Source organism: Sciurus carolinensis, chromosome 4 (assembly GCF_902686445.1).
Source record: "Sciurus carolinensis chromosome 4, mSciCar1.2, whole genome shotgun sequence".
NCBI lineage: Eukaryota > Metazoa > Chordata > Mammalia > Rodentia > Sciuridae > Sciurus > Sciurus carolinensis.
In genome coordinates, this window is record NC_062216.1 from 98,248,397 (window position 1) to 98,268,219 (window position 19,823).

Sequence of the window (19,823 nt, forward strand, 5' to 3'; positions counted from 1 at the left end):
ATGAAAAGTAGAAATCTACAAATCTGAGAGTTCAATGAACTCCCCCACCACACAAGATATATAAGGAAAACTATACCAAAGCACATTGGGTTTGTTCAACCCAGCATTAAAGAGTAAATCTTAAAAGCAGCAAGGGATGTAGGTGGTGATGGGAAGACATACTCTATAGAGGATCAAAGATGAAGATGACAAGAGACTTCTGTCTGAAACAATGCAAATGATGACAGTTAAAAAAAATCTTTCAAGCACTGATATTTAAAAATTGTCAACCTAAGATTTTTTAGCCAGTGAAAATATATTTTAAAAGCAAAAATGAAATTGTTTTTCAGACATAAAAAAGCTGAACCAGTTCATCACTAATAGAGCATTAAAATAACTGTTAGAGAAAATTCTTTAGGTAAAGGGAAATGTAACAAATGGTCTCTGCACAAAGAACCAGAACAGCTTACAGGAAATGGAAAAAATCCCTGAAAAGATACAACTACCAAAGCTCACTAAAGAAGAAATAGCCCAAACTGCCCCATGTCAATTAAAGAAAGTGAAATTGCAATTAAGAAATTATTGGAAAATTGAAAAAGACTGAGTAGTTTACAATTCATTCAATTAGATAAAGAAATGAAAATAACATATCTTTTAAATACACATATAAAATCTCTTCAAATTTTAGCAAGTCTAACTAAAAATATAAAAAGTGACAGTATATATACCATAGCCAAGTGGGATTTATTCCAGGAATGGAATAACATTTTAGAATCAATCAAGGTAATTTACCATAATAGCAAAATTAAAATTTAAAAAAAACATGGAAATATTTCAATTGATATGCAAAATACATCTGACAAAATTCAATGTCCATTATTATTGGCACCAAAAAAATAAAAAATAAAAAAATAAAGAAAGAAAGAAAGAAGAAAGAAAAATCCTGTTAAAGTAGAAATAGAAGGGAAGTTCTTCAACTTTATGGGGTCATCTATGAAAAACCTATAGGTGGTAGTATATTTTATAAAGAAAGACTGATCAGGAACGGGATAAAGGCCTACTCTCAGACTTCCTTTCAAGATCCTAGGGGAAGTTTTAACAAGCTAGAAGCTGGACACAATGGTGCACACCTATGATGCCAGCTATTTGGTAGGCTGAGGCAGGAGGATCGCAAGTTCGAGGCCGACTTGGACAACTTAGTGAGACCCTATCTCAAAATAAAATAAAAAGGGCTGGTTCAGCACTTGCCTAGCATGTACAAGGCCCTGGGTTCAGTTTCTAGTACTGAAAGGAAGGAAAAGAAAATAAATATAAGGCATCCAAATTGAGAAGGAAGAAACAAAACTGTCCCTGCAAATGGCATTATCTTCTATGTAGAAAATCTGATGGAATCTTCAAAAATGCTACCAGAGCTAAAACGTGAATGTAGAAATATCTTAGGATACAAGATCAATATACACAAATACCAATTCTATATACTATCAATGAATAATCAAAAATTTCAGTAAAATATAATTTACGAAAGTATCTAGAAATATGATAAAATTAGGGATAAATTTTTTAAAAAATGAAAGACCTCTAGAGTAAAAACTATACAACATTGCTGAGAGGTATTAGGGAAGACTTTAATAAATGGTGAGACATATTGTGTTCTACACGAAAACTCAGCATTGTTAATTAAGATGTCAATCTTTCCCAGATCTGTCTCCAAATTCAATGCAACCTCAAAATTCCAGCAAGTTTTTTTTTTTTTTTTCGAAACTGACAAACTGATTAGAAAATTCAAATGGAACTGCAAAGACCTAGAACAGCCAAAACAACTTTGACGAGAACAAAGTTAGAGAACTAACATTACCTAATTTTAAGACTTATTATAAAATTATAGTAATTAAGACCATGTGGTTCCCAGTAAATCAGGAGGCTGAGGCAGGAAGAGCACAAGTTTGAGGCCAGCCTGGACAACTTAACAAGACCCTGTCTTAAAATAAAATAAAAAGGGTTAGAGATGTAGTTCAGTGGTACAGCACCCTGGGGTTCAATCTTCAATATGGGGAAATGTGTGAATAGTGTGGTATTTGAATAAAGATGGACAAATAGATCAGGGGAAGAGAACACAGACTAAAAATACATTCACCTATGTGACCAATTTCTTCTGAGGAAAAGTACAAAGATAGTTTATTAGTGAGAGGAAAGTCTTTTTAACAAGTAACACCTGAAAAATTGTGCAAAAAATAAGAAACTTCAATTTAAATCTCTTAATACAAACAAAAACTAACCCCATATAAACTATAGACCAACTTTAAAATCTGAAAACTTAAAAAATTATGTAAGCCCATGATAAGATGTTCAATTTCACTAATGATTAGGGAAATGTGCATTAAAACCACAATGAGAGGGGAGTGAAGGAAGGGGAGGGGTATGGGGTAGGAATGATAGTAGAATGAATCAGACATTATTACCCTATGTGCATATATGATTACCCAAATAGTGTTAACTTTACATCATGTGCAACCAGAAAAATGAGAAGTTATACTCCATTTATGTATGATGTGTCAAAATGCATTCTACTGTCATATATAACAAATTAGAACAAATTTTAAAAAACCTACAATGAAATACTATTACAAATTTAAATAAAATCGTAAAAATGACACTTAAAAAAATAAAATAATTGGGCAGTTTCTTAAAAATTCAAACACACACTACCATATCATCCAGGCATCCTACTCCTAGGTATTTAATGAAGAGATGAAAGCATATGTCTACATGAAGACATATGTAGTTTTTGTAATAACCAAGACAAAGTAGTTTTTGTAATAACCAAAACTTTTGATACACGTGACCATAAGAATGAATTGCAAAAGAGTTGAGCTAAGTAAAATAACACACAAAAAAAGGATGTATACTTTATAATTCCACTTACACCAAATTCTAGAAAATTCAATCTAATCTATAACTACCAAAAGGGGGCTGTCTTGGGAGGGGTGGAAATTGATTGAAGAGGGATGGAACATACAGGTTACACAGAAATACAAAAAAACACTGAAGGTAATGGATATGCTCATAATCTTGATTATGATTATTACTTCACAGTGCCAAAAGACATCAAAATGTTGTTGAATTGAACCTCAATAAAGCTTTTAAAAATAGAACCAACAAAACTAGTATATTTAGACAACAGAAATCAACATAGCAGTTTTAAAGAATAAGATAAGGCTAATATATATTGAAGACCTCTAAGATATAATGTTAAGTGGAAAAAAAGTACTATAAGTAATGTTTCCATTTGTGATTTTGTTTTTAACCAGAAAGGATATGATCCTCCTCCTCTAATGTATTACTTTAAAAAAAAATTTATTTTAGTTGTAGATGGACACAATACCTTAGTTTTATTTGTTTTTACGTGGTGCTGAGAACTGAACCCAGTGACTCACACATGCTAGTCAAGCACTCTACCACTGAGCTACAACCCCAGTCCCAATGTATTACTTTTTAAAACAAATACACAATGACCTATTGATTCCAACTCTGGAGATCTGTCCTATAGTAACAATTCTGGAAATGTTAAAGGATAAATATACAAAGCTATTCATCAACTATTATGTTAATGAAACAGCTTAATGAAAAATGTTACAAAATACTACTTGTATTAGTATGTTTTTTTAATAAAGAAAACAATACCATAAAATGAACTCATTCTTTCTCTGAGAAATCTGAAAGTACATATGATGGTCAGTAACAATCACCTCTGGGTTCAGTTCTAAATAGGGAGGTTGGGCAGATAGACCAAGGGAAAGGTTTGTACAGGGGGACTTCCTTTCTAAGATTCTGAATTGCAGGAAGGATTTTGTGTAATAAGTATATATTTCCTTTTGTTTGGTATTTCCAGAACCCCGGAGTGCTGGGGACTCGAACCCGGGCCTCCAGCATGAGGGGCTGGCACTCTACGAGATGTGCTATATGGCCTGCACTTATATTTCCTTTTAAATTAAAAAAAAAAAAAAACTCAATGACAATTTTTAAAAATGTGAATAAATGACCATTTTTGGTGTTTAGGGTCCCCATTATAGAAGTAGATGTGCGCTGGTTTTGCACAGAACTTGAGAAGATACACACCCTTTTCCGTGCTTCTGCTTTCTGGAAGCATTCATGCTGTATGAAAGTAGCTGCAGCAGAAATCCTGGCTGGCGGCGTGTGGTCTGCATCAAGCATACTTACTGCTCGTTCCAGGGTCATCTCCATCTCCGCATTCCTAGACAAACAGTCACAGATTCAGTGAGACTCTAAATGGCTCCCTCCTACCTATCCATCTGATCCTCCAGAGAAGACTCAGGAAGTATTGGGAAACACCTAGACTAGCTGAGCCTTGATTTTTCTTCATACAAAGAAAAATCAGCACCTGAGATCAGATGCTAGTGGCAGAAATTCTTTCCACAGCTTGGCTCATACTGGCCTCTGAAGAAGTTGTTGAAGAGATGCGTAACATGTACAAAAGAAATGGAACTTTTAAAGGTAAATATGTACAGTATGAAAACTATACCTGAAAAGTGACTTAATGACTCAATTAGACTGTTTAGATGGAATTTAAAAGAAATTTGTTCAAAGAAATAAAAATTATTTCTATTCTGGTAATGGCACACCTATGGTAGAACCATCTCCTTTCTCAAAGTGCTCAGTATCTTTAATTTCATCCCAAAATAAGTTAGAAATAGAAGCTTTCTAAAATGCAAGTAATAGTATATAAACAGTGGAAGCCCAAAAAACTGAGTTCTGGCTGGGTATGATGGTACGTGCCTGTAATCCCAGTGACTCGGGAGGCCAAGGCAGGAGGATCACAAGTTGGGGACCAGCCTGGGCAACTTAGCAAGACCCTGTCTCAAAATAAAAAGTAAAAATTGTTGGCGATGTAGCACAGTGATATAGCATCCTGGGTTCAACAAAACAAAAAAACCCAAAACAAAACAACACACTGGGTTCTGTTTTGTTAAAGTAAGTCCTGCTGGTGTGACAGAATACATCAGAAAAGGTAATGATTACATGTAATGATAGATAACTTTGTTCTTAAAACAATACTCATTCTGTTACCATTGGCCACTGAAACAATGTTAGTTTTTGCCTATCTCAGTGGCTTACTTTTGTCCTTTACCAGTTGCTGGTGATGAAGAAGTCTGAAGTAGTTTGACACAGAAAGGCTCACTGATAGAAGACACATAAAATTGCTACTTATAAAATCATAACTCCCAAATGCCTCACAGCACTGTTTTTTCTCCCTTTTTATTTCTGCCTGGAGGGTGACTAGCTTAGTCTATTATCAGCATGGATGCTAGCATATTAAGGCTCCTGTAGCACTACCTTGGGTAAGTCTAACTCCCAATCTTAGAATCACGGCTGAATAAATGCCGTAAAGGTAATCTAACCCTTCTTTGGCTTCAAAAAGCTTTATATTTGATTCATTCTGGATAATGAGGACACCAAAGAAACCTGGAGAGGGTGTTTTCCAACCTTTGCTGGCAAGCAAGCACAGTGAGTAAAAATTCTCTTTGCCATTAGGCTAACCCACTTGTACCTACGTGTACAGAAGTGAGTGGGTGCAGCGTTGTGAATGGCTTATTTGTGTGGGGTGGGTATGGTGTGGGTGAGGGGAAAAGAAATAATGGGCTTCATGACTAAAAAGTAAACCTGCTGCTTCTGACACACATGTTCAAACATAGAAGTGTTACCTCATGGGTACAAGGGTATTAAAAGTAAAGTGGAACATTTCTGGCATCTATACTGAGAATTATATAATGATCTCATATTTGAAAATGTTGTGCCTCAGGAGTTAATTTTAATTGGTAAGAATAATGCAGGCTATTATGTAAAAGTAGAAGTTAAGTCATTTTTATTTAAAATAAACACACCTTTTAAAAGAAATGGAAATTCTTCACATTCATGGACTTCAGTGCCTTTGCAGAGAGATCATAACTCTAAAAGTCTCAATCTCAACGGTAACCGTAAGCCTTTACCATTCAGCACTCCAGGTGTTTTAATTGATGAAAGATCATTCATACCATAAGAATAACCTTCTGTTTAATACGGCTTTATTTATTTATTTATTTTAGATTCAGCCATTAACCCATCTTATAAAGCCATAAAGGATTCGGGAAAGTTTGATTTTCCCATCTTCAACCCCCACAAATAATTCCATTAATCTAACCCTTTATTTTCCTGAACATAACTCATGAAGAAGCTCTATGTTCATTTTTAGTTGACCCAATGCCACTTCACTTTGTCACTAAAAATAATTCCTAACTAAAAGAAGGTTTCCTCAGTCAGGGTTTTCTACAGTTATTGGTGTGTCTATTTTCTGTATTACTACTGTGCATAAAGTCCAGAATGTGTAAAAGGCACACATTCTGACCCCAGTCTGGCTCCATTTCCTGCATCCTCTACGCTTTATCTTACTCCTCCTTTGATCTCCTATCCCACTCTCCAATCACACCAGACTTTTCATCTTTCTCTAAACAATGCCACCTTCTTCACAAGGTACCTTTTTTGATTTTTCTAGGAAGCTTGTTCTTCCATTTGTTATCCATTCTTCAAGACTGAAATGAAATATCATCATTTTGGTAAAATGTTTTTTGCACCTCTATCCCCAGCTGGAGCTACTCCTTTTCTTTGTTCTCCTGCAGCATTACTCCTCTCCATTTCTTTCTTTCTTCCTCTTTCCTTCTCTCTCTCCTTTTCTCCTTTCCTACCTTTCTTTCTTTATTCCTTCTCACTCACTTAAAGAATAGCTCTTAAAGCCAGCAGAAACATGGCTTAGAAGATGAGGTTGGGATAGCAGGTGGGGGATCAGGAATAGCAGTTATTCCCTGGTCCCCATGTCCCCTGAGCTACCAGACTATAGAGTGAGCCTTTTCCAACAACTTTAATTCAAATGTTAAGATGATATCAGAATAAAGGGGTTGGGGGAGGTGTATCTTAGTAGTAGAGTGCTTGCCTAGCACTGGTGTCAATCCCCAGCATCACAGAAACAAAAACAAAACAAAACAAAACAACAAAAGAAAATTTAAGATGAGGTCAGTATAGTAAAAACATGAATAAGTATGTGAAGTAGCACTGACCCAAATATGAGACGTCACTGGGGGGAATAAAGAGTAATTTTTGTGTGTGTACAATCTCCCAGTAACCAGGACTCCTGCCAACAACAAAGCCCTGCCCCAGACTGAATCTTCTGATATCAGAATATGGCTACACCTCTGAAGGTTGAGCAAATATCAGATAAAGAATGGGCAGCTAATGCCAGGTGTGGTGGTGCACACCTGTAATCCCAGTGGTTTGGGAGGCTGAAGCAGCAGGATTTCAAGTTTGAGGACGGTCTCAGCAATTTAGCAAGGCCCTTAGCAACTTAGACCCTGTATCAAAATAAAAAATAAAATGAGTTGGGGATGTGGTTCCGTGGTAAAGTGCCCCTGAGTTTAATCCCCAGTAACAAATAAACAAAAAGAATGGATAGCAAACGTAAGTGTTGCTTGATACTCTGTAAAATGTGAATTACCCAACCTCCAAAAGGATGATGAAGGTGCTGCTTTGGCAAGATAATTCTGGAGCAGACATGTGGACATGTGTTTGCACAAACAAGTTTTGAGGGTAGTGCAAAAGTCTTAGGGGGAATGATGAAGCCTTAAACTAGGTTGTTAAAATGGAAATGTAAATAAAGGTGGAATTGGAAGAGATCTGAAAAATCAAAGAACTAAAGTAACTAACGATTGAGAGGATGCAGAGGACAGTGCATGTGTTATGGTTTAGATGTGGTGTCCCCCAAAAGCTCTCATGTGAGACAATGCAAGAAGGTTCAGAGGAGAAATGATTGGATTGTGAGAGTCTTAACCTATTGGTGAATTAATCCCCTGATTAACTGAGTGGTAACTGAAGTGGCAGAGTGTGGCTAGAAGAGGTGGGAATTGGGGGCATGGCTTTGGGGTATATATTTGTATCTGGAGCGTGGAGTCACCCTCTCTGCTTCCTGATCACTGCGTGAGCCACTTCCTTCGGCCACACTCTTCCTCCATGATGTTCAGCCCCATCTGGAGCCCTGAGGAATGAAGATGGCCTTCTTTGGACTAAACCTCTGAAACTATGAGCCCTCAAATAAACCTTTCCTCCTCTATAGTTGTGCTGGTTGGGTCTTTCAGTCGTAACAGTGAGAAAGCTGACTAAAACACTATGTGACCTGATTTCTGCTCCAAGTCACAAACTTGCTGGTGATCCTACTGTAGATCCACGCTCTCGCCTTAGTCTCTTCAACCAACTCCAGAGTGCACTGCTGCTGTTCTCTGAAGGAATGCAGACACTGGCATGTACCTCACAGCCTCGCACTTACAACATATGCCCTACTTTCTTTTCTCTAGATCTTCATATAAACCACTTGATTTTTATACTTATGGTGCTGAGAGAAATGTTGGGTAAGAACTGGAAGAACCTAACTTTGTACCCAAGAGGTTTAGAAATCATATTTTTAGAAAAATTCATCTGGAACTTTGTGCTTGGTGATTCTTTTAAACCTTTCTCATCAGTCTAATTTAGATCAGGTGATGACTATCTTTGTTTTACTCATGTCTCAGTTTTCAGCTGCATTAGTAACTGATCAGCCATTCTTTTGGAAAGACAGATCCATGGTTTAATACCTTATGTCATGATGTAGGTTTATAGTTATATCTAGCTATTCATAGGAATGTTCCACATATATGAAAGAATACTCCTTTACATGTGGGAATTTGGGTAAGAATAAAAAAGTAGAGTTGAAAAAACGGAATTGGATAGAGTTTGAAAGGTGAGCCAATGCAGGCAAAGGACAGCACAGTGTGCCCCAGGGTGCAGCTTGGGGAACCGAGAGGAGAGGCTCCTCCTCAAGAGGAAAAAGAAAGGCAGGCCAGTTTCTGCCTTGATCATCAATTTTCCTCATAATAGGAAATACCTCTGGCTCCCTCTCGTCTCCACAGAAAGCAAATTTTCCCTTGAGAAATCAGAGAAAAGAGTTAGTACCTATGGTTTGGTCTCCAGAACTTGGGAGAATTTCAGGAAGACATTTCTCACCCTTTAAATTAGAGGCGGGGGTACTGGGGCTTGAACCCAGGGCTTTATACAAGCTAGGCAAGTATTCTAGCCATATACCAGCTCACCCTTTCTTTTATTTTTTGGTACCAGAGATTGAACCGAGGGACGATTAATCACTGAGTCATATCTCCAGACCTTTTTTATATTTGTTAGAGACAGGGTCTTGCTGAGTTGCTTAGTGCTTTGCTAAATTGCTGAGGCTGGGTTTGAACTCACTATCCTCCTGCCTCAGCCTCCAGAGAAGCCGGGATTACAAGTATACACCATTACTCCTGGCCCCCACCCTTTATTTTAAATTTCTTGACCTCTAGCATTCCTTCTATTCTTTGAAATAACTTTAAATATTATAATGAAATTTATCCTGAGCATTAAAACAATAATCTGAAATAGTATGGCTAATAGTGCCAGAATTGAAGCAACAAAAGAGCTAGATGTCAAAAAGTAAAGAGTTTGCATTTTTTTCTTCCCTTTTTATGTACAGTACCATCAAGGACTTGCCTCTGTTTTAGGGTGCTGAGAACATAAAGATGAATGAGCCATTGGTGAGAAGCTCAAAGTTTAGAGAGATAACAGATAAGTAAATGAATGACCACAAGAGTTACTCTGATAGAGACATTCATAGAATGTTGCTATCTGGGGCACCTAAGCTAGAATGGGAAGGGAATGACCAGAAAAATGGTGGGTGTTGCAATTAAATCCAGAATTATGAGCAGCTAGACAAAAACAAAGCTGTGTGTGGGAAGGGCTGGAGTGGGGGAGAGGTGGGAAGGGGAAGGAGGAAGGGAGGAGAAAGAGAGATCAAATGAGAGTGAATGCACAAATACCTTGCATTAAGGAAAACTGCAGGAGGTTCCAAGTGGTTTAAGCATGGGTGTGTTTAAGGATGGTGGTGATGAAGAGTGGAGAAGAGCAGAAAGAGAAGAGACTTGGAGTGATAAGCAGAGATAAAAATACTATGGGTTTTGTATGCCATGCTTAAAAGCATGAATACTTGGTGGAATTATGCAAAGGTGGTAAATCAGGGAAAGAAACAATCATGTTTGGGAAGATTATTTTGACAGTCCTAGAGAACAGTTCTGAGCAAGACCAGTGGCAGAGAGAACTGTACAGTGGAGATGGAGAGAAGGGTGAAAATGGTTTAAGACCAATAAAGGAAGTTAAAATATACCTTGGTGATATACAACTATGGAGGAAGATGGTAAGAATGGCCCTGAGGTTTGTAGCTGTAAGGACTAAGCAAGAGGAAATGGGTAGGAATGGAAGGTAGAGAGGAGCTGTGAGTTTATTTAGGATATGCTGAGTTTTAGGGGTGTCCAGGAAGTTGTTACATGTACATAAAGGTCTACAGAGTAAAATAATTGAAGATAAAATTTTGGGAATCACGAGGATACCAGTGAGGTACCAGGGCCTCCCAGGAAGAGCACAAAGACCCAGAAGAGAAAGGTTGCTGAAGACAACTTCTTTGGGCCTGAAGAACTTCTAGAAGATTAAGAAGGAATGGCTTTAGAAGAGTGTCAGGTAAGATAAAAGACTGAATGTGTGTCTGTTTAGGATGTATCTAAAAAGCAGTCATTGCTACATCTGTGGGGAGAATGTTCCTGGGAAATGGTGGGGACCAAAGCCATATTGCAGTGGGTTGATGAGACTGGGAAGCGATGGGCTGGTTTAGGATACCTTATGGCACAGAGCTAGAGGATTTGGGATAACAGTTTTGCTATTGTTAAAATGATTTTGCTAAAATTGTGCCTATCACAAATTCTAGACTATAGTAGGCACTTAATGAATTAGCCCTTTAAAAATCTTCATCAGTATTTTTCTCCATAAATAATTACCTGATGTATTTTTTCTTTTCTAGAAAAGTGTTCATACTGACCAAAATCTGCTTTCTACATGAAATGCTAGAAGTTTCAAACTAACTTTTGATTTATACGAAGTTTTTCCTGCTTCAATACCTAACACCTTTTTTGAAAGTAATTTCTCATCATAGCCTGCCTAATCAATAGACATTACACAATTTCATTTAAGGAATGACTACCACTAAGCAATTTTAAAATCGAATGATCAGATAATATTTTGCCTTAATGATACTAGATCATTATTTTAGGAGTTACTGATTTACTCATCCATTTAGAAACATTCTCTTAGTAACTTCCTTCGTTTACCCAATTTGTACTTGAGCATTAAATTTGGATAAGGGTTAATATCCAAAAACTAAATTACTCAAGTCATAAAGTAAATAGGAAAGGTAAAGGAATAACTTTGAAAATTCAATTATTTTGATTATTTACTTTTGCCCCTCAAAAATACCATCCAAAGTCATAGTACTGGAATCATAAAGGTATCAAGTTTAAAGGAAAGAGAGATGTCTAGAAATCAGCTGCCTTTCCTTATCTCTCAGAGTCCTTTTACAGTAATAATTAAGCAAACAACACTTGAGTCTCACACTTAGCACCAGAAGTAAGCATTTGTGCCTTTTCCTTCCTTTATTTCCAGGATTGACTGAAAAAAATGCATATAACATTATCCAATTTTTGGTCTATGCTAGAGTTTGCTCTTGTTCAGAGCAGAGTTTCATATAGCCAAAGAGCAGACCCTTTCGCCAGCATCTAATCTGGAACAGATGGGCTAAATGGTCACATTTTTGCACAAAGCTGCCATGTGAGCAGGTAGCCTGGCCCCTGTTCCTGAGGTAAAGAGGCTGATCTGTCAATGAGGCAGCTGCCCGAAAAGTCATTATTTTAATCACTTATCTCTGTAAGCCTTTCTCTCCAGCCCTAGAAGTGCCAGCTCACACTGTCAGGGCTGTGGGAACAGAATGTGCTGGCACCGACTGAGTGGCAGATTCAGGAGACTCACCCAAGCTGGGAGTCGACGACCGTGCTTCTCTCCAGGAGCACATTCCCACTTCCCGCTGCTGCCACCTGGCCCACGGTCATGTGCGTTCTCCTCCCGCCAGAGTCCACAGTGACACTGGGCCCAGCTTCCCTCAGTGTGCGGGTGCTGTGGAAGGAGCTCTGGTGCCAGGAGGACCTGGCAGCTCTGTTCTGAGTGATGGGCTGCAGGGGCGCCAGCGGCTTCACCGGCCCTGAACTCAGGTAGTTCTCCTTCTCCAAGAGGTTGCCCATGCTGTGACTGGTTCCTGGCCGGGGGTAGGTGAGCACTGCAGAGTTCACAGGGACACTGTCAAAGACAGTGTCACTAATAGACCCGTACTGGTGTTGCCTGTGGTAAGTGTCATAGTGGCGCTGTCTGCTCACGGCATGATTGAACCCCACGATTTCCGAACGGGCATATCTGGGTGGCATGAGGAGGGTGGAGCGCCTGCTGTCTTGGTGGCGCAGTGTGTGCCCAAGCTGGTTTCTGTGGCTGTAATGGTAATCACTGTGCGCATAATGAAGCCTCTCAGGGCTGCTGTCTGGAGAAATCTCCAGTCTCCTCAGAGGCTGCCTCAAGGATCTTTCCTCCACTGACTTCTGGGAACTGTACTGTGTCGTTCCTCTCCCCCAACGACCTCCGTAAGTGGCAGTTGTGCCAGCCTGCATGAGAGAAAAATAAAACTTAAATGAAGCATAAATCTGTTTTTGTCTTTGCTGAAGACTAATTACTCTGGGATTATCACACAAAATGTCCATTTCTGAGAGTCAGAGAAGTTGGCCCCTTTCTGGGTGAAGTCTTTTTTTTTAAACAAGACTTGGTTGACTTGAGTCATATTTATTTGTACTAGGATTTAATACTGTTTAAAATCCCCAGTTTCCCAGGGTGTCCACATAAAAGTCAATTTTCTCAAAATTCATTCAGAAAATAATACTTTGGAGAGGTAAACCTCAAAAGTAACAACCTAAAAGAGTTTGAAAATGTTTTCCCAGTAATTTGACAACTAGGGTTACATTCTTTGATACCCTACCTTTAACACATCATAGGTTTTAGTGACAGGGGAACGCCCTCCGACAAAATCATTCTCAACCAGGTGTAGGTTGTAGACATACTCAGGAACACTGCTGGTTCGGTGAAGATTTCCTGTAATCAAGAAAATATTAAAATATAGAATATAAATATTTACAGACTGTTTAACAATTGTATATTAAATTTTAAAATTTAAGTAATTCAGGTCAATTACAAATGTAAAATTTATATTAATATTTTAAATGCTGGTTTAACACCACCCTTGAAAATGGCAAATGATCAAAGGTTATCAAAACATTCTCTTTTTCAAAATGAAAGTCAAATTTAAAAAAAGAAAAAAGAGGAGCTGGGGACGTAGCCTAGGGGGAGAATGGCTTGCCTAGCATGCTTGGGACCCTGGGTTCAATTCTGATACCACAAAAAAAAAAAAAAAAACAAGCATTAAAAAAACAAAAAAGAAAAGAAGGGAGAGGAGATTCACAGAAATCCAAAACTGTCTGTTACAATGCTAAAGAATTCGAGAATGACGCATTGGTTCTGATCCAAAATGTTTGGTTTCTCAAGTTAGGGGAGAATTCTGCTACCACTGCAGGAACTCAGAAACTTTTTATAGTAAGTAGGTGTGGGCAATAAATATAATGATGACTCAACACTACCAGATAAGACAGCTTGTATAAACAACAAGGTGGGTCCATGTAGACAAAGAAAACAGGATCAACTGAAGACCAGGCTGGGGTTAAGGTGTTTGGCAATGTGAGAGTTAGGCAACAGGGGAAAGCAACCTCTTTCCTGAGTGACTGCTTTTGTGGAATCACCTGGTTCTCCCTTTGTTTGGTGGTCTACGAGTCAGTCAACTCTCCTGTAATCACTGAGTGGGAGGCCATCCTTTGTGCTCAGCTCTGGAACCCACAGTGATTCTCAATTGATGCATGTCTCATACCTCTTAAAATACTCCTCTTTGAGGGATGTGGGGGGTAGAAGACAGACAGTATTGTGTCCCTCTTCTACCGCTTTATCATTCTCTCAGTTTTTTCTTTTCTTTTTTTATAATCTCTTACAAAAAAAAAAAAAAAAAACTAACCAAGTAATCAGAGATCTATAAAACCTGGATAATTTCTAGTTCTCTAATTTTAACCAATTTTTTTTTTCTGTTATGTAGTATTCTTTTAGAAATCTGAGGGGATAAAAAAATATTTAACTCTTCTATGACTTCAGAGACTCATGAAAGATGCCAAGAATAAAACAACATAGGCAGTCCCTTTCCAACAAATTGTTCCAACAAATTTCTAAAAAGTTAAAATTTCAAGGGACTGACAATATATTCAAAGTAATTCATAGGGGGAGGGGGAATGGAGATTGTTGTTGCCATAGAGCTAAAAAATCTGAATCCATCCCAAATTTGTTTCTGTGTCCTTATTTCCTGGAGCCAAACAATCTGGCCAGTAAACAATTTTCAGGCCTTTTGGGGTCCTAGGGGAGGCAGCTTCTGGCTTGTAATTATCACCCTAAAGATGAGAGAGGTTGAGGTAATCCAGGCATCTCATTTCTAGGGGCCTGATTTCTCCACATGGTCTGACAAAAGGTCAGGTCGCCTCTTAATTTGTAAACTCTATAACCTGGACCTCAAAAGAGGGAAAGGAATCTCTATAAATCAGGAAAGGTCTTAAGAACTCAACTCTTAGTACCTGGCTCCTGCCTAGGCTAAATAGCCTTCACTCACCTTCCCCCGCCCCTAGCTGGCTAGGGAAAGGAGGCTAGAAGGACCATTAGAGGGAAGACTGAGGCTCTAACCTGAAAGGGCACAGAGGGTACAATGCCAAGGCTGAGGAGGGACAGGGAGGGAGAAGGGATGCAGGAGATGCTCAAACTCACCCCATCTCTAAGAAAACAGCCAATTTTCTACAAGAGGCCGTGACGAGGCAGCAAATTATTAGTCAGCCCATCCTTAAGAAACAAAATTTACTGTCTTTTATAAAAGGTAATTAAGAAGCTGGGGCTGTAGCTCAGTGGTAGAGCACTTGGTTAGCATGTGTGGTGCCCTGGGTTCAATCCCAACCAATACAATAATACAGTAATTAAGGATTATCCATGTTCAAAATTTTGACTGTATAACAGAATATATGAAAGGACAATTTAGAATGGAAAGACACTCATTGTCATACATGGATGGTAGCTAGAAACATTCATTGCTGTCACACTATAATAAAATGGCAAATGATCAAATCGTGCAATTTTAGAGATCCAAGAAAATTTCTGTAAGTGTGTGTCAGGGAGGGTCTCCCATACTGTCCAGTTTGATCTTCAACTCTGGGACCCAATCTATCCTCCAGTCTCAGTCTCCCAAAAAGCTGCTTCATCAGTGAGTTTTATAGTTTGCTCAAGCAAAATGTTTAACTCAAGTTAGACATTCACATTGTTGCTGCAGGTTTTAAGGCTTTCTAAAACAACTTATAAGAGCTCCTTACCTTTAAATATTACTTTTAAGGGCCTAAAATTATTTCATGTTTCTTTACAATGTGCTGTGATGAAGAGTCAACTATTATCATCCCCATTTATAAACAGGGAAACTTAAATGACTTCCAAATCGTTTCAAAGTCAGGGTTCCTCCTTTCCACTCTGTTGCTTGGCTGCATGGTGACTATTCTGAAACTGTCATTTCCCAAAACCCTGGGGGGATTATTATCAGAGTTTTGATATGAGAACTAAACCCAATCATTCCTCCTTTCCTCTAGCACCTCCATCTGAACAGTTATAAATATTATGTAAACATTCATTCTTTATTTGCTATAGTGCTTATAAGGAAGCTTCTCCTTCCATTTTCAGATAAATGAACAAAGACCAGTTTAATGGTTCCCAAAACAACTGCAAGGTAGTCAGTAATAGAGAAAAAAAAAATAAGATTGGATTTTTAAACCATGGCCTCTCCTTCTGTGGAATACACATACAAGAAAAGGTGTGATTTCTGATATTCCACATTCATGTTTGCACCATAGATGGTTTCTTTGTGAAAAGGTCAATCTCAAATGACAAATAATACTGATTAATTTGTTTAGTGTTTGAGATCATATGGTGGATAAATGTGAATCAGTAAGTGTGTTTTAAAAATTTAAAGAAATTCCAGTGGGTAGAATTTTTTTTAAGCTATTAATCAGGATGAAAACTAATCTCTGCAAGGCAAATCATTATTTTCTGTTCAGTTGGAGAATAAAATAAGTAACTGTTGAACATATAATTCACCCATGTCCTCCTCTAAAAACAGAAATAAGAAAGCAAACTAAAACATTTGATACCTAGAGGTGCATCCTGTTTTAAATAAATCTAACAGAAATATCCAGATTTTCTTATACACTTAAGATTAAGATGGGATTCTAATTCAAAGAATTTTTCTTCAAACCAAATCTGTAGGCCTGGTTTGGAGCTTCTGTTCTACTTTTTGTGTGTAGGACAAATTACTTGCATGCCTTGGTTTCCTACCATTTTAGGAACAAAGAGGATTGTTGAGAGAGGTTTCCTGAGAAAGCATACATTCAAATGCTTCTGAAATGTGTAATATCTGGGTTCAGATGTGCTACCCCAAAATACAGCACCATGCAGTTTTAGGAAAGAGCAGAAGATGGAAGTTAGCTCTCAGCCTCCTCTGTCCCTCTTCCCCTGAAGCAGGCTAAAAAAAAAAAATCAAGCTGTCCTTCTCTCAAAGTAGGTCATAAACTCTCATTCCAGAGGGGTCCTAGAGGTCCTCTCTATAACCAGATTAAAGAAATGTTTCATAGGGACGAATCCAAACAAATAGGCTTTGCTAACCACCCCCCACCTCAGTTTATTGCTATTAGATCATATTTCCTTTATGCACAAATGTCCATAAAAATACACAGTTGGCTCTGTCTTTGGATCTTCAATTCTGAAAGCTCCCATGTCACATAAAACTTTTAAGGTAAAGATGCCCACTTTTCTCTTGTTAATCTGTTCTTTTGTTAAACAAGTCTCAGTCATAAAACAAATGATGGATGAGGAAAGCAATCTCTTACAAAGGCAATATGCAAAACGAGATAAAGTTTTTAGAATTTGGGTCCCAAAATTTTTTTCCCACTTTTTCATGAGTTAATCTATTCTAGAAAGAGGGATAAACTAGCATGCATGCTTTAATGTACACTGGGTTGTAGTTCAGAGTTTTTATTCTGCTGATTTTACCAGTGGTATGAATTTGACTTATTCTGGTTGTTTCTGATTGACCCAGCCACTGAGGATCACGATGACAGTATTGTGAATTTTCTAATCATTCGTTCCACTTGCACACTGCACAACATGCCTTCAATATTTTCTAACAAAGTTGACGATTTACTAGGAAACATTTCAAATTAATAATGACTAGGACAACAGCATCTGAACTTTTTCTTCCACAAATACTACAGACATGTTATGGAGCCCTCTTAAGGGTTCCAGAAGGAGGTAGTTACAGAGCAACTTTACCTCTGCCTTGTTAAAGGACAAGCAATTCAGGTCAAAGCAATTGTGGGGGTAGGGCTGAGGTAAAGCAGGGTTAGTTGACAAAGTGGAAGAATTCCAAATTGCTCAGAAGATTGCAGAGTTGTAGGACTTACAAGATAACATAATTTTCTCTTTCCCTGTCTGCATGTTCATTTGAATGACATGATTCCTAAGTCACAGGGGGAAAAATAACTTTGTTTCTGGTCAAATATGCAAGTAATACCCAAAATAATGAATTGTTTTGGGGTTTAAAAAACTAAATTTATTTCTACAAAAAATTTTGTGAGCAAGTTTTATTACCTAGTTAATTAAATTTAATACATTTGTGAAATCAAATGGACAAGCCTCTACTATAGTTCCATTACCGGTACCTAATACTATTTTTAAAAATCAACTATAGCTTACCTATGACAATTAGGTAATTGAGAACTGCTAAACAGACAAAACCTTTATAGAACCTGCTTCTATTAGAGAGAAGAGAGTAGCATTCACATTCAAAAGAACATCTTTTTTTTCAACCTTCCAATGTTCTCCTAAAAGTGGTTAAAAAGTGAATTGGGTCATACTGAGCTCAATAGGCAGAATTTCTGGACATGAAAAGTACAGAAGAGATTCAGATGAAAACAGATATGATTAAATTTATGCATAGAAATCAGCTGTTTCTCACTACTAGTAGTGACTGATTTTTTTCTTTTGTGGGTGCTAGAGATCAAACCCAGGACCTTGAACAAGCCCTCTACTACTGACTTATACCCCCAGTGCACTGGTATTGACTTAAACACTACATTTAATTAATTAATTAATTTTTTTAGTATTGGGGATTTTACTCAGGGGCCCTTGACCACAGAGCCACATCCCCAGTCCTATTTTGTATTTTACTTAGAGACAGGGTCTCACTGAGTTGCTTAGTGCCTTGCCATTGTTGAGACTGGCTTTGAACTCCTGTCTCAGACTCCCAAGTCACTGGAATTATAAGCGTGTGCCACCACGCCCAGCTCGCTACATTTAATTTTGATAACTATCACAGCCAGCTGTCTTCACAATGTGGATCACAATGGTCTTCTTGGTGGAAAAAGAGCTTGAAAGTCTAATAGCTATCATCTTATATTTGGTCTTTCTATAGCATCCTCCGGGTAGCAAAAGTTCTCATTCTCCAAATACCTCAGAAAGATTTAATTTCTTTCATTAAAATTTGGGGCATGTTATTACAAGTGAGAGACAGAGCATCTTGAAACTTATTAGAAGGAATCTATATAGCAGACTCCTTAAAATCATCTACTACCAAAAGTAGGAGTTCAGGCCTGGGGTATAGCAGAGCAGTATGCTTAGCACGCTTGAGGCCCTACGTTCAATCCCTAGGATCCCCTACCTAAAAAAAAGCAGGAGGCACTTAAAAGAAAACAGGAAGTATGCTTACACTTATCAAGGACCACACATCAGTACTCCTGAGTTGGTAAAGGTTTTTTTTTTTGTTGGTATGTATTGACATATATGCCATCGGATTGATTTTCCTGGACTTACATATTTAAAAACAATACTTTTATCTTATTCTATCTTTAATTTCAAAGAGAAGCAATCATATATTTGTGGAAATCACAATTCTATAACTTGTATGTAATCTAGCAGGTTAGAAAATTAGCAGAATTTGTTATAAAACTATGGTGAAGAACTGATTAAAAGCAGATCAAAGTCAAACAGTGTTTCATATTACTGAAAATTTAACAGAAAGTTGTGCAGTGCTGTTCTTTGTGACCAGTTAATGCAGCTCACATAATAAACCACAAGAACTCAAGAGTATTGGTGTATGCTGCAAAGTACTGGCTTTGGGTTCCTATTAAGCTGAATATGTCAGGCACAGACCAATTCTTGTGGGAGAATGGGCCTCATACACTGTGCCAATGTGTGACAAGTCAACAGGTGCTACCACTCACAAAATATATCAGCCACCAGAAGCCCTTAGTTTCCAGAAGCCTCCTAAGTGATGTGAGAACTGTCCTCTGATGTACCAGTTTATGGAATTTGGGGGGCGATCCTCAAATTATTGCTCTAGATAAACACATAAATACATATTAAAAGGTCCTTTTGTATTACAGATGTCTATGTCATATTTTGGTTGATGTATCTGGATATATGATTATACAGAATTTGTGATTAAAAGTAGTAACTTAAGACACTGGGAACATAACTCTGTGGTAGAGAACTAGACTAGTATTTGCAAGGCCTTGGGTTCTATCCCCAGCACTGAAAATAAATCAATCTATTAACTTGGCATGCTTGTAAAGTATCAAATAGATATTGTCTGTATGTATCTAAATCTATGGATTCCTGTAACTTGTTTACTTTCTTTGTCATTCTTG

The 19,823-nt window shown here is 37.8% G+C and overlaps 1 protein-coding gene across 2 annotated transcripts in view; it reads right to left on the minus strand.

Annotated features, from left to right (window-relative positions):
* The window catches only part of Pkp2 (plakophilin 2), an 83,333-nt gene that overhangs the window by 55,986 nt on the left and 7,524 nt on the right, over positions 1-19,823 (minus strand). Inside the window, exons 1-4 of one of the 2 annotated variants that reach the window (XM_047549866.1) lie at positions 13,361-13,394; positions 12,983-13,095; positions 11,935-12,614; positions 4,096-4,231 (exon numbers count right to left, since the gene is read on the minus strand). In XM_047549866.1, the coding sequence (XP_047405822.1) occupies positions 4,096-4,231; positions 11,935-12,614; positions 12,983-13,095; positions 13,361-13,367 (936 nt within the window). In that variant the 5' untranslated portion in view covers positions 13,368-13,394. Of the gene's footprint in view, positions 1-4,095; positions 4,232-11,934; positions 12,615-12,982; positions 13,096-13,360; positions 13,395-19,823 lie in introns of those variants that run through there. The other variant, XM_047549865.1, reaches the window with a different exon arrangement.